The sequence below is a fragment of the Urocitellus parryii genome, chromosome Y (genome assembly GCF_045843805.1).
Source record: "Urocitellus parryii isolate mUroPar1 chromosome Y, mUroPar1.hap1, whole genome shotgun sequence".
Lineage (NCBI taxonomy): Eukaryota > Metazoa > Chordata > Mammalia > Rodentia > Sciuridae > Urocitellus > Urocitellus parryii.
In genome coordinates this window covers 17,702,117-17,719,982 of record NC_135548.1, presented here as the reverse complement: position 1 = coordinate 17,719,982, position 17,866 = coordinate 17,702,117, and the positions used below count along the sequence as shown (strand labels likewise).

The 17,866-nt window shown below is 42.6% G+C and overlaps 1 protein-coding gene across 1 annotated transcript in view; it reads right to left on the bottom strand.

The window, feature by feature from the left end:
- Positions 1-17,069, bottom strand: part of LOC144250956 (DNA polymerase alpha catalytic subunit-like) — a 62,147-nt gene extending 45,078 nt beyond the window's left edge. The window contains 4 exon segments of the mRNA XM_077794116.1: positions 6,483-6,563; positions 7,593-7,689; positions 11,733-11,857; positions 16,850-17,069. Coding sequence (XP_077650242.1) covers positions 6,483-6,563; positions 7,593-7,689; positions 11,733-11,857; positions 16,850-17,069 — 523 coding nt within the window.
- Between the last annotated feature and the right edge of the window lie 797 nt (positions 17,070-17,866).

Genomic DNA, 17,866 nt, shown 5'->3' with positions numbered 1-17,866 from the left:
GTATTCTCAATTGAGTTTTTAAGTTGGTTTATTGTTTCCTGCATTTCTAGTATTTCTATTTGTTTGTTTTTTATTACCTCTATCTCCCTGTGAAATTGATCTTTTACTTCCTGGATTTGTTTGTCAATGTGATCTTTCATTGTCTGATTTTGCTGTCTCATGTCTTCCTTGAGACTCCAGATCATCTGAAGCATATATATCCTGAACTCTTTATCTGATATTCCATCTGTTGCAGCTATTACCTCTTCTAAAGTTGAGTTGACCTGCATTGCTTGTGATGCTTTCTTTCCTTGTCTTTTCATACTGCACGCGCTTCTTTCTGCTTGGTGCAACTGTTGTGTTTTTGAAATTTACTAGCCTGAAATCACCTCTTCCGTAACTGAATGAGCTGTGATCAGTAGAACATGGGGAATGATTACATCATCTCTTTGAAATGGCGGCTGTTGTCCTCCTCTGTGGTCCGACCAGTGTCTGGAACCAAACTGGACCACTTCTCTCCTCTGTCTCAAAGCTGAAACTCCGCCCTAAGCGCTGCCAAAGTCCTAGCGCCAAACCGCTAGAGGCCGTTCACAGACTCAGCCCTGCAGGGCCCAGATCAGCTGCCGCCGTGACCGGCAGGATTGTGTTCCTGATCCGAGTTGCTCCGAACCGGCTGGAGGGGGGTGGGGTGGTAGGAGTGTGGATCCTAGCGCTGAACCACCTGAGGCCAATCCCAGACTCAGCCCTGCAGGGCCCAGATCAGCCGCTGCCGTGACCGGCGGGATTGTGAACCTGATCCGCGTCGCTCCGAACCGGCTGGAGGGGGTGGGGTGGTAGGAGTGTGGATCCTAGCGCTGAACCACCTGAGGCCGATCCCAGACTCAGCCCTGCAGGGCCCAGATCAGCCAACTCCGTGACCGGCAGGATTGTGTTCCTGATCCGAGTTGCTCCGAACCGGCTGGAGGGGGGTGGGGTGGTAGGAGTGTGGGTCCTAGCGCTGAACCACCTGAGGCCGATCCCAGACTCAGTCCTGCAGGGCCCAGATCAGCCGCTGCCGTGACCTTCGGGATTGTGACCCTGATCTGCGTCCCTCCGAACCGGCTGGAGGGGGGTGGGGTGGTAGGAGTGTGGATCCTAGCGCTGAACCACCTGAGGCCGATCCCAGACTCAGCCCTGCAGGGCCCAGATCAGCCGCCGCCGTGACCAGCAGGATTGTGTTCCTGATCCGGGTTGCTCCGAACCGGCTGGAGGGGGGTGGGGTGGTAGGAGTGTGGGTCCTAGCGCTGAACCGCCTGAGGCCGATCCCAGACTCAGCCCTGCAGGGCCCAGATCAGCCAACTCCGTGACCGGCAGGATTGTGTTCCTGATCCGAGTTGCTCCGAACCGGCTGGAGGGGGGTGGGGTGGTAGGAGTGTGGGTCCTAGCGCTGAACCGCCTGAGGCCGATCCCAGACTCAGTCCTGCAGGGCCCAGATCAGCTGCTGCCGTCACCGGCGGGATTGTGACCCTGATCCGCGTCGCTCCGAACCGGCTGGAGGGGGGTGGGGTGGTAGGAGTGTGGATCCTAGCGCTGAACCGCCTGAGGCCGATCCCAAACTCAGCCCTGCAGGGCCCAGATCAGCAAACGCCGTGACCGGCAGGATTGTGTTCCTGATCTGAGTTGCTCCGAACCGGCTGGAGGGGGGTGGGGTGGTAGGAGTGTGGGTCCTAGCGCTGAACCGCCTGAGGCCGATCCCAGACTCAGCCCTGCAGGGCCCAGATCAGCCAACTCCGTGACCGGCAGGATTGTGTTCCTGAACCGAGTTGCTCCGAACCGGCTGGAGGGGGGTGGGGTGGTAGGAGTGTGGGTCCTAGCGCTGAACCGCCTGAGGCCGATCCCAGACTCAGTCCTGCAGGGCCCAGATCAGCTGCTGCCGTGACCGGCGGGATTGTGACCCTGATCCGCGTCGCTCCGAACCGGCTGGAGGGGGGTGGGGTGGTAGGAGTGTGTATCCTAGCGCTGAACCACCTGAGGCCGATCCCAGACTCAGCCCTGCAGGGCCCAGATCAGCCGCTGCCGTGACCGGCAGGATTGTGTTCCTGATCCGGGTTAGTCCGAACCGGCTGGAGGGGGGTGGGGTGGTAGGAGTGTGGGTCCTAGCGCTGAACCGTCTGAGGCCGATCCCAGACTCAGTCCTGCAGGGCCCAGATCAGCAAACGCCGTGACCAGCAGGATTGTGTTCCTGATCCGGGTTGCTCCGAACCAGCTGGAGAGGGGTGGGGTGGTAGGAGTGTGGATCCTAGCGCTGAACCACCTGAGGCCGATCCCAGGCTCAGCCCTGCAGGGCCCAGATCAGCAAACGCCGTGACCGGCAGGATTGTGTTCCTGATCCGGGTTGCTCCGAACCAGCTGGAGGGGGGTGGGGTGGTAGGAGTGTGGATCCTAGCGCTGAACCGCCTGAGGCCGATCCCAAACTCAGCCTTGCAGGGCCCAGATCAGCAAACGCCGTGACCGGCAGGATTGTGTTCCTGATCCGGGTTGCTCCGAACCGGCTGGAGGGGGGTGGGGTGGTAGGAGTGTGGATCCTAGCGCTGAACCACCTGAGGCCGATCCCAGGCTCAGCCCTGCAGGGCCCAGATCAGCAAACGCCGTGACCGGCAGGATTGTGTTCCTGATCCGGGTTGCTCCGAACCAGCTGGAGGGGGGTGGGGTGGTAGGAGTGTGGATCCTAGCGCTGAACCGCCTGAGGCCGATCCCAAACTCAGCCCTGCAGGGCCCAGATCAGCCGCTGCCGTGACCGGCGGGATTGTGTTCCTGATCCGAGTTGCTCCGAACCGGCTGGAGGGGGGTGGGGTGGTAGGAGTGTGGATCCTAGCGCTGAACCACCTGAGGCCGATCCCAGGCTCAGCCCTGCAGGGCCCAGATCAGCAAACGCCGTGACCGGCAGGATTGTGTTCCTGATCCGGGTTGCTCCGAACCAGCTGGAGGGGGGTGGGGTGGTAGGAGTGTGGATCCTAGCGCTGAACCGCCTGAGGCCGATCCCAGACTCAGTCCTGCAGGGCCCAGATCAGCCGCCGCCGTGACCGGCAGGAATCTGTCCCTGATCCGAGTTGCGGAGATTCAGTCGCCTGGGACAAACTGACCCCTCACACAGACTTACTAGTTATCGGCAGGTCTCCTTCCCGTGGAATATTGTTAGAAGATCTTCAGCAGGTCCCATGCAAGTGTATTTATGTGTCTCTCTGATCCTGTTACTGCGGAGGTATAGGAAATGCTGCTTGCTCGCCGGCCGCCATGTTGGATCCCCCTCCTTCATAATATCTTGTGACCTTACGTGGGCTCTTAGTGAGGTTCACTGAAACAATGGGGATTTGTGGGTGAATGACAGTGGCAAAGCATGAAATAAAAATTTCTAAGACTAGCTGTCTTCCAGAATATCAACTCATTCGCTTTACTAATGTATTGCCAAAACAGATAACAATATGAAAAGAAACAGTGGTGGCTCATTTATTCAACAAATACTGCATACTTCTTTCATGTCTGCTGCTGTGATCAGCCCTGGAGTGAGTGGGACATGGGTCCTTTCTTTGAGAAGCTCCTTAACCAGTCCAACATCCTAATTTGCAGCTGACCAAAACTAAAATCTACATAGGTGTTCGGGACTATGTCCAGTTGATATAATTAACAATATAGCCATAACACAGGTCTCCTTGATTCTGGGACATAATACAGTAAATGGGTTCATTCTATCTTCCAGGACGCATATAAACTACAAATACACAATTTGCCACAATTCTACAAAAGGGTCCCAGTGTATAGAGTTTCTACACTACAGTTTGGCAGAAATTGGTCCATTCATACTCTAATGGATGGATGAATGAATAAATAACATCCCCTCTGAGGGAAAACCAAACATATGTTTTTTTTTTTAATAACTGTGAATAAAGGAAAGATAAACCAGAAATTAATTAAAATGGTTATTTATAGAGATGGGTAGAAATAAGTCAGAAGGCATAGGAATAAGAGCAAGACTTTTCTGCATATATCTCTTGATATCATTTTGATTTTGACATTATATAGTTATTTTATAATATTGTAAAAAGTTAAAGACTTTTAAAAATTTGAATACAAAAACAAATGAACCTATAAACTCTCACAATAAATCTTTAGAGGGATATACACCAAGAACAAGTAAAATTGCAAAGAAATCATAAACTTTACTTAGAAAGGTTGTTAATAGAGGGCTGGGGTTGTGGCTCAGAGGTAGAGTGCTTGCCTAGCACGCATAAGGCACTGCGTTCGATCCTCAAAATAAAATATATTGTGTCCACCTATAACTAAAAAAAATGTACCTTAAAATAAACAGAAAGGTTGTTGGTTTAGTAATTCTAAATCAACTGTGTATATTTCAGAAAACAAGGATTTTCATTGAAAGTGTAAAAATATGAATTGAGAAGATGAATTCAGTAGTATTGGACTGGGATAAAATTTATCAGTATGAATTCAAAACATACATAATTTCCTAGTTCTGTTCACCAAAAGGGCCTAGAAGCTAGAAACCATCATACCCCAAGAGCAATAAACACATCCTTCTCCCAGATCTGAATAATATTCCCCATGAAAGGAACCAGATAGTGGCTAGAAACAGTTGATTCCAAGTCTGGTACAGGAGGAGTACAAGGTAAACTTTGAACATCTTCTCAGCCCTGATAGATAGGAAATGCTCAGACTGATTGGATCACATCAAAAGGATGCAGGCACCAACTAAAAGGGGTTTCACTCCTACCAGCTAAATCTGGGATAATTTGAACACCGAAAGGAGAAATGGTAGCACTGAATTATAACAGTAAATTTTCTAGAAACCCATGAGTTTGAATTGATAATTTTAAAAAGGAAAGAAGCTGAGTGCAGTGGCATGCACCTGTAGACCCAGCCACTAAGGAGGCTTAAGCACGAAGATCACCTGACCCTAGAAGTTCAAGGCCAGCCTGGGCAACGTAGCAAGACTCTATCTCAAAAATAATAGAAAAAATTTAAAAGGAGAGAATCATCAACAGATGCTGAAAGCACTGGGTGAAAATTCATGGGAAAATGGGATATACACATGGTCTCAAATTATCACCACTTATTTGCGTTAATCATAAAGGGGGAAAGGTAGCTTTAGAAGGAATCTGACATATCATCTTAACCAGGAGATCAAATTTATTATCAACACTAAGGGAATGGAATGCTCTTTACAGAGGGCATGAATTCAGGGCCTTGTGTATGCGAAGCAAGCCCAGGGTCAATTTCCAATACTGCAAAAAAAAAAAAAAAAAAAAAAAGGCTGCAAAAGACTCAGCAAACTGGACACATATTACTATAGACAATGATAAATGATAATATTACTGTGGTTAAGCAGATGAGAGCCTTTATTCTTAGAAAGGGACTTCTGAAGTTCAAAAATTTCACCAACAATTAGTCTGTGTCAGTGGTTGGAAAGGGGAGAGGAAACAAATGTTGCAAAACATTAATGTGCAAATGAGAGTCCACTCCCTCTGTAAGAGCATGATAGCAGAGACGTAAGGCTTTGTGGCCAAATAGGATTCTGTAACATGATTATGTATTCTTTATATTTATCGTTTTTTCAAAAAACACACTTTGGGGGCTGGGGATATAGTTCAGTTAGTAGAGTGTTTGCCTCCCATGCACAAGGCCCTGGGTTCAATCTCCAGCACCAAACACACACACGACGCACTTTGGAAACATAAAAACCTTTCCTTAGCTCAATGGCTGTATAAAAACAGATATGATTTGATGATATGGGGGGGGCTGTTAATGGAGAATGTTCTAAAATAACCTATGGTTATAGCTGCACAATTCTGTGATGAATTTTATACTTTAAATGAGTGAATTACACAGCATGTGAGTTATATCTCAATGAAGTGTTTTTTTTTTCCAAAAATATTAAGCCATAGTTTGCTGATCCCTTATCTATCACTTGGTGGTAGAAGACCAATTAACAAACTAAACCAAAAAAAAAAAAAAACAAAACCAAGGAGTATTTCCCATTCTCATTTTACAGAACTAAATCTGGCTTGTTTACCTGAAAAAAATGCCAAGATTGTACAGTTAAGAAAATTTAACACATTCATTCATATCATTTTAAATTTCAATTAAACAAAGCAAGCTGATTACACTAGTATTAAACTTTGTTATTGTACTGTACAATTACTGAAGAGCTAAAATTCTGAGTTCATCATTTCAGTAGGAATTAAAACACATCACTTACTATGGCAGTCCTCAATATCAACAACTCTAAACTGACCATTGGACTAAAAATTTCATACTTTCTGGTACTGTTTTTGTTTCTTATATTTAATTTTCTACACAACTGTGATTCTCTCACTGTCAGAACATATACTCTATCTAAAAATAATTGTGTAGGTTCTTCTCCCTCAAAAGGAGACTGTTTCAGAATACCAAGTCATCTTAAAAGTTTAGACAATTCTTCAAATCTCAAAATGACATTCTCTTGTAGGTACCTTTCTCACTGGTTTCAAGAGCATTATCTTCAAGATCATCATCAAAAATCTCTCCGCTGTCTTCCACATAACCAATACCATCTGCAGGAACAAAATTTAATATTGGGATCAAGTTTTCACAAGTCACCAACAATATTTTAGCCTTGGCAAAAAGAATGCTTTTGTACCCACTCAGATGTTCTCCTAGTCTGTTCCATTTATAAGTACAGCAGAATCCTATTCAAACAGGTCTCAGACAATGCAGGTCATCCACACAGCAGATGTGGCATCAAAACCAAATATATACTATACCTAGCTAGGTGAAACAGGGAAATGATCTGGTCCCACAGGATCAAAAACTTAGCTACAAAAGCTTGCTTCACAGGTATTTTACTCTACCAGAAGAATTTTTTAAAAACCCTAGTCTACATGGGAAAATTAGAACATAGCTGAGCTCTATTACAGAAATAGAAACATAATCACAGACACAGTCTATATCTCCTTCCTGTGGTCAGCAATCATATAAGCAGGAAGCTTTATACAAGGGACAGAAGAACAGTAGAAAAGAACCAGCTTTTACAGTACTTTCCATTGCTCATATTACCTCTCATACCTAAAACTTCATGTGCTCCTTGCAGCAATCAGGGAGATAGTTTTCTTATCTCCATTTATAGAATAAAAACTTGTGGCTCAATGGCATTAAGTAACTTGGCCACAGTCACACAGTTGCAAAGGAGAAAAGAGAACCTCAACCTCTGTCCCTTAATTCAGATGCTGTGTTTTGGCCCCACAGAAACAATTCACTCCAATTCACCCTCCTCCCAATTCACCCTTCCCCACTTTGGTGTTGGGGGTTGAATGCAGGGTCTCATGCATCTTCACAATTCCCACAGAGTTGTTTCCTGGATGATTTTTACTATATCTTGAGGTATGTGCCTTGATTCTCCAAAATGTTGCCAAATCAACTTCTTATTGTTCTGCTTCCTCATCCTCAAATAACTAAAAATGATCCAAACCAAAGGTATGATTCTAACAATGCCTTCCCTCCACCCAGGCAAAGTAGAAACTCCACATGAAAACCTACAAAAAGCAACTAACACAGTGCCTGGCAGGTAATTTCCTCCTACATACCATCATCCACAATCCAGTCATTATCCTTCCGTGCCTGAACCAGCTTCGAATACTGATCTTCATCAACTTCTTCATAAACACTTGTGAAGTCCTCGATCTGCCATTATACAAGTTTGAGAAAAAGCTTCAAATGGAGTGAAAGTGTTAAACAATTCTTATGAAAAAAAAATTGTCAAATTGAAACTGGAATGGCAGCCTGATGGAGAAGCTGCAACCAAATCATGAGTTCTGACATTCAATACCACTACAGGGTTTTCCTTAAATAGACATCAATTAACTTAGTATTCCTTTTAGGTGGGTGTTAACATAAGATATTAAATGATTCCATTAGCATAATATACTTGTCACACCATCAATTACTCATCTACTTCATAAAAACCAAACTGAATTATAGCCAATTCTTCATTAGCTGCTTTGGGGATTATTCACTTGTAATTTCTAGACTGGTTGCTCCTATACTTAGCAAACCTGTAAGGCATACCACCTCTTTCTCCATTACTGATGGATGTTCTACAAATAGACAACAATTTTAATGCCTGTTTGACTAAATAAAATGCAAAAGGAAAATCTCCCTCATCCAGCCCCCTAAAAAATTTGGCAAAACAAGCATATTCTTCTATAAGCCAACAAGAAAAGGCTTTTGAGTGTTCGCTCTTTGCTTCACCACTGATCCTCCACCACTCTCAGGTTTTGAAACTGCACAGGGATTTATATGCTGAGCTGTTTGAAAGGCAAGTCCAGAGAAAGTAGCCACACTAGCTGCCTGTCAAAGGGTCATAGTACCATGAGCTACTGGTACAACTAAAGTAGAATACCTCTGCACAAAATAACAGAAGTGCACCATTGCTGCCACTGCCCATGGTAATAGGCCACATACACCCCAAATGAGAATCTGGTGAGCTGGTTAGGAAGATTTCATAGATATCTCATGAAAAATATCCGCCTTCTCTCAAGAGTTCTGCATTTTTCAAATAGGATATCAGGGGAGATGACTAACTCTACCTGAAGAGCTAAGACTCTAGGAAAAACCTGGGACACAGAGATTTGAGAGCTTGATGAACAGAGCTGACTGATTTCTGCCACACCTATAAAGCATATAATGATTACAGGACTAGGTTTTGTTTCACCTCTTTTTTAACTTACTCTCTAGGGATCACTGGCAGGTACTGATTTGGCCTTTTACCATTTGATAAAAAACGACCTACTCTACCAAACTTATTAACAAGCCAAATGTAAACTAGTCCAATTAATATTATCATATTAACCAATTTTCTTTTTTGGGAGGGGAGGCTGGCATAATTATTATTGTTGGTTGAAGGGATACTGTTGTTTTTTATTTAAATAATTGATTTATAAGCTATTTGGGGGGGTACCGGGGATTGAACTCAGGGGCACTTGACCACTGAGCCATATCCCCAACCATTTTTTATATTTTATTTAGAGACAGGGTCTCACTGGATTGATTTGCACCTTGCCATTATTGAGGCTGGCTTTGAACTCGTGATCCTACTGCCTCAGCCTCCCAAGCCACTGGGATTATAGGCATGTGCCATCATGTCCAACTGATTTATATACTATTTTTGAGGGGATGGTACTGGGGATTGAACCCAGGGGCACTTTACCACTGAGCTACATCCCCAAACCCTTTTACTTTTTATATTGAGATAGAGTCTTGCTAAGTTTCTGAGGTTGGCCTTGAATTTGTGATCCTCCTACCTCAGCCTCCTGAGCCATTGAGACCATAGGCAGGTGCCACTGTGCCCAGTTGATTTATATAATATTAAGAAGATCCTAGAAAACTTTCTCTTTTTGATACTGAGGATTGAATTCACGGGTGCTTTACCATTGAGCTAAATCCCCAGTCCTTTTTGTTTTTCTTTGTGGTTGTAGATGGACAGCATGACTTTATTTTATTTTTGTATGCAGTGCTAAGGATCAAATCTAGTGCCTCACACATGCTAGGCAAGTGCTCTGCCACTGAGCCTCAGCCCCAGCCTTTTTATTTTTTGAGATAGTGTCTCACTAAGTTGCTTAGGCTGGCCTCAACCTTGTGATCCTCCTGCCTCAACCTCCCAAGTTGCTGGGATTATAGGCATGCACCACTGCACCTGGCTAAGAAAACTATTTTTAAAAATCATTTTGGGGGCTGGGGTGTGGCTCAGAGGTATAGCACTCTCCTGGCATGTGTGGAGCACTGGGTTTGATCCTCAGCACCACATAAAAATAAAATAAAGATATGGTGTCCACCTACAATTAAAAAATAAATATTTAAAAAAATAATTTTGAATAAAAAGTTCTTTTGACTCTTTATTTTTTCAATATTTTTTAGTTGCAGTGGACACAATACCTTTGTTTTATTTATTATTTATTTATTTTATAAGTGGTGCTAAGGGTCAAACCCAGGGCCCCACACACACTAAGCAAGCGCTCTACCACTGAGCCACAATCCCAGGCCCTGACTCTTTATTTATTAGTGCTGGGGAGCCATACAATTAATATCACAGAGTTTAAAGAGAAATCAGCCAAATTGTGCCAACATCAGAAAAGCCCCACAAAACCTACATTAAAAATGCTTTACTTTTGCTTCACTCTAATTCTTTTAGCAACCTTTTTATTATCTGATTGCCTCCCTTAACTGAACAAATGGTGCCAGCCACATGGCAAAAAATCCTCTTCTATTTGCTTAATTGCCCAGTACAGTAAAGGCCATAGTGAAATGTGCATATTACAAACCCAGACTGCCTGGGTCTAAATAAAGGATCTGCCATGTGATCTCACTGAATTTCTGTGCCCTCACCTCAAACTGTTGTTAGTCATAATATCTAATTTATATATGGTTACTAGATGGATTAAATGAATAAATATATTAGTAAAATCACTTATAATAGTGTCAGCTGAAAAATAAAGTTAGGTATTATTATTTTCTAGCATTAATCACTTTCTAGCCTTGGCAGTTAAGATACTCAGAAAGAGTGCTGAAGGTAAAGCTAAACCATGATATATAGATGGTAATCACTTTACTTTTTGCATACAGGGCAAAAATAATGAGCAGAGGAAAACCACCAAAAGTGTATTACATTCAATCTTACAAGCAGGACATTGCAGAAGTAAGGTCCAAGTCTCCATTCCCTTGCAAATTAAAACAATACTGTCCAAGGAGAAGGTACTTAACTAGGCTGCTAAAGACTTTAAAGTTAAAGCATCACTCAGTTCCCCCAGCGAAGCCAAGGGACCTAGCAGAGACACAGCACACCAAATAAGGAAAGTATAGATATAGCTACTTTAATTTTGGAATTTTAAACTCATCTGTAAAGTGCCTTACAGGAACTTTTAAGGAATGAGTACTCTCCATAATCTATAAATCTACCTCATAATTACTATTAAATTAAGTTAGTATTTAGAAATACACAAATATTTCTAAATCCATGTGATTTCTTCTTTGGTGGCTCAAATATGTGTGAAAATACTTTGTAAACCCTAAAACAACTTTATAAAAGTCAAAGGGTGTTTTGTAGTTTTGCTTTGTTACTAATGACTTGTATTCAGTCCTCAACTGAAGCTATTCTGGGAAAGTATTATTTCAAGCAGGTTACAGTTTAGGTATACAGTATGCCCCAAAAGCTCATGTGTGAGACAATGCTAGAATGTTCAGAGGTGAAATGATTAGGTTATAAAAGCCTTAACCTGATCGGTGGATCGATTGACTGGGCATTAACTATAGGCAGATAAGGTGTGGCTATAGGAGGTAGGTCACTGGGGTGTGCCTTTGGGGTTTATATTTTGTCCTTGGTGAGCAGAAATCAATCAATCTCTCTCTCTCTCTCTCTCTCTCTCTCTCTCTCTCTCTCTCTCTCTCTCCCTCCTTCCCCCCATTGCCATATTCTGAGCTGCTTTTTCTCTGCCATGCCTTTATGCCACAATGTTCTGCCTCTCTCCATAGCCCAAGAGCTATGGAATTGGCCAACTATGAATTCAATCTCTGAAACAGAGAGCCAAAGCAAACTTTTCCTCCTCTATGTTGTTCCTGTCAGGTCTTTTGATCACTGGGACAAAAAGATGACTAATACAGTTACAGAGGTGACACACACTACCAGCAGGCTATAAATTAGATAAAGTACAGGAAGAAAAATGGTTACTTACTTCTTATTTATACTTCTCACCGGCTTTAGCCTTTTTCAGTCTTTCTAGAGCTTCTTGGCGACCTTTCTTTGACTTTTTTTCTCGACGAGCCCGAGAAGTTACAAAACTTCCTGAATCTGACACAGGTGATAAAAACAGAAAGGTATAGGAGATGTTACAAAATCACAGCCAGGCATGGTGGTGCATGCCTGTAATCCCAGTGACTAGAGAGGCTGAGACAGAAAAATTGCAAGCTCAAGGCCAGCCTCAGCAACTTAGTAAGGCTCTAAGCAACTTCATGAGACTCTGTCTCAAAATAAAAAGGGCTGGGGGATGTAGCTCAGTGGTAAAGTGCCCCTGAGTTCAATCCCCAGTACCCCCCCAAAAAAAAATGAAGAACACTTCTAGTCAACAATAATATGCAATTTTATTATATGTAATATTAAATTAAATATTATAATGTAAAATAATTCACAAAGCTCATGGCCAAATATGCAGATCCTGTAGTTCTTCAAAAATCTTCTCTAAGATCCTGTTACAACTGAAGCCAATGTTAATTTTTTCCAGAAAAAAAAAGGAAAGTCTCAAAGCCAACTGATACCCTACAGAAATATTAGCTGTTAGCTAGTCTACAGCCTTTCCATTGGAAATGACAGGCCACAAATAATCCAGTAGGTCATAAAAGAACAATTCATTTTGCTTCCTATTAATCAACATTTGAAAGTCTTTAAGAAGGATCTGTTCTTTGCAAAATACTAGGTGCTATGATGGACTAAAAGATCAAAAAATATGGTCTTTGTGTTTACCCTACCTACAATCTAATGTAGGAGATAAGTAGCAATTGGATCTTAAAGAATATGTAGAACACATGCCCTAATAGAAGTTCAGGTAAAGTACCTGGAATTTCAAAGAGAAATACATTAGAGACTGGGGGTATTTAACAAAGATGGTACCATAATTCTAATACAAGATGATACTATATAAAGATGCAAAAGTAAAAACATTAAAAGTGGAATTATTCTTGGGCTGGGGCTGTAGCTCAGTGGTAGAGCACTTGCCTAGCACGTGTGAAGCACTGGGTTTGATCCTCAGCACCACATAAAAAATAAATAAAGTGTCCATCTAAAACCAAAAAAAAAAAGTGGAATTTTAAAGTTCATAGTGGTGAGCTGAGGTCATGGCTCAGTGGTAAAGCACTTGCCTAGCATGTGTCAGGTACAGGGTTGATTCTCAGCTCCACATATAAATAAAGAGCCATTGACAACTAAAAAAAAATATTTAAAAAAAAAGTTCATAGTGGTATTGAAAGATCATGACAGGATTAGAGGACAACAAAACAACAACAAAAACAAAGATGGTTCTAAGGAACCATCTTATTAATTCTATCACTGACTTCAAGACCTCAGTGGACCATGATATTACAGGTTAATAATAACACATTACCAAGGTTAAAATATATTTTGTCAAAACTGATTGAAATACCAGAGGGCCTCAGCATTCACTCATTCAACTTTTTAACTCTTCATGCTTTTGGTCATTACAAACTGACCACCCCACACACATACTGAAATGAATTCATCCACAGATACCAGCTGATGAATAATCAAATCAAGATGACAGTGCTGCCTGCCAGCCATAAGTTTAGGCTCAGCAGCCATCTACTATATTCCATGCTAATTTATTAAAATGAGTAGGCACAAAAAGGGAGATGTATTGATAAAGAGGCATCTTAAAAGCTCCAACCCTAATGGCATATTCATAACAACACTAAGTTGTTTGACTGTTTGAAGTATAAGAAACAATCTAAAGAACATGTACCAAATACTGGCAATAAACTGTTGAAAATTATATCTTAAAGGTCAAGTATAATTAGAGAATCTTATTTTTTAGCTTCCTGTAAATGGAATCTCTATAACATCTTAGCCTATTGTTTGACTTTCACATTTGACTTTTAAATCCATTTTTGGAAAGGCATTAAGTAAAAATTAAGTAATGTGGGTACTTAATGATGATAGTCACAAAATCTTGGGTATAATTCAAATGATTTAAAATTTTTGAGTAGGCTTACATGAAAAGGTTTCAGAGATTATTAAACACAATCAATAAGAGTGAAAAGCTAGCCGCAGTATATTCCCTTTAAGACTCCCTTGACATCTGACAAAATCTAAAGGTCTTCAAATGGACTTACTCCACAGGAAACACTGCTCCACTACACAGGGTTTGTGGTACAATTACAAATAAGACAGAGCTGCCTGTAGCCTCAAGAGGTTCACAGTCAAGTAAAGCAAAAGACCCTGAGACTACCATCATAATACAAATATAGTGCCATAGAAGAGGTAAGAACAGCAGACAGGAAATGTAGAGAAGAGAACCATTAATTTTCCGTGAGAAATCAGGTCAGTTTTCATAGGGGAGGTCTCCAATACAAGCCTAGAAGGAATTTCACCAGCACAGAACAGGGTAAAAAGTGGAACAAACAGAGGAAGAGGTGTGAGACAAACTACAAAGGTATTCAAATCCAAGGTGTACTCAGGAATCAAGAGAAAATCAGTGCAGAAGGTAAGTTTGACATGAGTGTAAAGTGAGCAGTACAAATGAGAAATTAAGATGTAGCACATCCCAGCTCTGCCATTTAGTAGGTAATATGAGACTACAAGTTAACCAGTTCAGCAGTGGACAGCTGTTTTATTTGAAGCTGCCCAGCATCTGAAACAATCTGTGGAACCCCCCCCCCCCACGCCACACACACACACACACACTTTAAGTCCCATGGGTTCACAGAGCCTATGCCTATACAAGCTGAAAGTTCCCTTTCCCAAACACTCTTGCAGCTGGAGCTAGGGCATTAAAATAGGCTCTAATGATTAGAAAAACCTGCCCAGTGGCTAATGTCCCAATAAGAGATATATGGACTTAAGGAAGATTCTAGAAGTAGCAAGAGTTGCAGGAAGATTGAGAATGTGAAGCAACAATGCCAGCAATGTCCCAAGGTACAAGATCTAGCATCAAGTATTTAGTCATGGTTGGTAATGACCTCCTCAGTGGCCCAGTTTTGTGGCACAATTTTAATCACTGTTTCTGGCTAAGCAACCTGCAGACCAGATTTCCAGTCCTTCAGGATTTGTGCAAATGCTATGGAATTCTAATAAATTCCTTTTCAGTTTAAATTAGCTAGAGTTGGTTCCTTCAGCTTATACCAAAGCTCTCTGACTAATGCAGAACCTGAGGGTCCTGTGAAATGGAAATAAACCACATCTATCTACTTCATAAAGCTGTAAGAATTACATGAGGATGGCTATCTTCATTTGTACTTAGCAACATAAAGTAATTTAATGTTTATATTTGTTTCTCTTTGTGTAGATGCAGGGCAGTCAAATACACATACATATACTCCCACATACATAGTCTGGTTTCAGAGAGCAAAAATAAAGCAAAGCAGTTTCATCAGGGAAGATTCAACACAGCACTGCATATAACTGGAAATTCATCTCAACTCATGAGGACAAAAACCATGCCTAGTCTACCCATCATCAGAGCCTGGCAGAATACCTATGCCTGGTATGTACATAATAAATATTTACAAATGAACCATTATACCCACTTTTTTGATCACTAAACTCCCCTTGATCTCTTTTCATCCATAAAAATAGTTATAGATATTTCAACTTTTCACTGCTATTGTCAAGGTGCTCCACCTACTAACATTTAAAAGAAACAAAATCCAGATTTCCCTTTTTGGAACATGTCTCTAATGCTTCATGTAAGTAACTAGTAAATAAAGGAATAAGCATGAAAAAAATCCATTTTCAAAGACTTAAATATTTGTTTTAAAATTACTATCTGGAGTACCTCCATCCTCCCCAAAAGCAGGCCAAGACACTAGCTTGCAAAATAAGTCTTTCAGGTAACAATCTTTCAGTCTGCTCTAAAGGAAAAATTCCAGTCACAAGTTCTCAGCAAGTACTTAATCAACATCATGACTTAAGAGGGGTCTCAAGATTGCACAGTATCCTCCAGAGAGTGATTTCTTGATGTTCATGGATGGCATACAGTTTTTAGGGTGAAGAAAGGGCTTAGTGGCAAATCACTGATAGAAGGCTGCAAAGACTGTTCAGATACTCACATCCCATATCCCATTTGTAATCCAGGCTAGTCGACTCTCCAAAATAAATTGTCTTAAAAAACGAAAGGTTAAAGAACAAATTGAAATCTGTGATTTACAACTAGCTGAATGCAAAGGAAGCTGATTAGGAAGCAAGTTCTCATTAATGGTGATGTATTTGAGTGACAGGAGATGCTTGGGCTAAAAAAGTGAAGCATCTGATTTTATGTTAGAAGTTCACGGAAGTTAAGTCACATTTTAGTTGAACACTGTTCAAAAATCAGAAATCAGACGAATCTATTTGCATTTTTGTATTCTATTTTTGGAAGTAAAAGATTATCACTGACAAACTGAGTGATATACAATGTACCCGAAATGCTGAATTGATGTATTTTTTAGGAACTTCGCCAAAATGATTAGATTTGAACGCTAAAAAATAGCAGCACTTGAAGAACTTTCCATAGAATAATTTGAAAGAAAAAGTGTTACTGCATAAAATAGAAATCCATTACTAAAAAGACAAAACGCATTTGTATATGGTGTCAGCACTTGCAGCTTTCTCTCCTGCCTAGTTAGAAAGTGTAACAATTTTCTGGGAGTTTCTAGCAAGGGAGGGGCAAATATCTTCTGTCGTAGTCCTCAAAGTGGAGAAGTGAAATACCCTCGATCAGGCCAGTGCCCCACCGACCCCAGTCTCGCTGAAGTTGTTCCCACACGTGGGTATGACTTACCAAAGGAATTTTTAAAAGGGGTCACTTGCTGACAGAGATGTGACAGTCTCCCAAACAGAAAACCCTGCAAAGGGTGGCTCGGATTTGCAAGCCGCCCTACTAGAATGCTGGTTCTGAACCCGAAAGGCCCCCGCCCTGAACCACAAGGTCTGAGCCAAAGCAGACCCGCACAGCGAACCCGGCGCACGCCTCCTTCGGAAAAAATAAAGCAAAGACCCCACCACCACCACCACCACCACCACACGCAATCACGCTGCTGTCCCCACACTCCCAACCAGTGCTCTGAGTGCGGAGTCGTCCCAAACCGCTTGCCCCCAGTTCGCAGTCGTCACCGTTCACAGGCGCTATAGTCCCGCAGTCTCCCGATTCCGCGCCAACCAGCCCGAAACTGGCTCGGGGGCCGAGATAGGCGCCAGCCTGAAAGCCAAACAGAGGCTTGGGAGGCTGTGGACTTCCGCCAGGAAGGCCACTGACGTGCCGCACAGCACCGCGCCCCGCCCCCCGGGCCTTCCCGCGGGCGCGCATTTGGCGCCCTGTGATGACCCCTCAGGGAAAAACTTGAGCTGAGAAGAGACCGGAAGAGAGCTGGAGAAAGAAGCGGTCAGGCTCTGTAAAGGAGCTTGGCAGAGGATCTGCGCAGGCGCACGCAAGCTACTGGGAAAAGATTTGGGCGCGTGGGAGTAGGGGCTCTCTGGTTCTGAGAAATGATTTTCTAAGCAAAGAGGCGCGGGCGGGCAGGAAGGTGGGTGTGGTAGGGCTGGCCCCCTGGTCCCCCTCCCCCAAACCCGGAAAACGACTGCCTCCTGGTGCGCACTCTGAGTTTTGTCTGATCCTTTGCCTCAAGGAATGTGAACACTGTGTGTGTGTGTGTGTGTGTGTGTGTGTGTCCTAACTTAAAGGTATATGCACCGCTCAGAGCAGTGGCTCACGCCTGTAATCCCAGCAACTTGGGAAACTGAGGCTGGAGAATCATGAGTTCAAAGCGACCCTCAGCAACTTAGCAAGGCCCTGAACAACTTAGTGAGACTCTATCTCAAAATTAATAATAAATTAAAAAAAAAAAACATGGAAAGGGCTTTGATGTGGCTCTGTGGTTAAACACCCTTGGGTTCAATCCCTGGTACAAAAGAAAAAAAAAAGTATATGCATCATCTTAACCAAATGACCAAAAGAAGCATCACTAATAAGTGGCAGTCTAACCTCATCACATTTGACCTGATGTGATGCACTTGAGAAAAGAACAACATCGCCTATATGCTCTTCTTGCAAATACAACACACACTAGCCTGAATCTAAACATGAAGAAACAATCAGACTTTTTC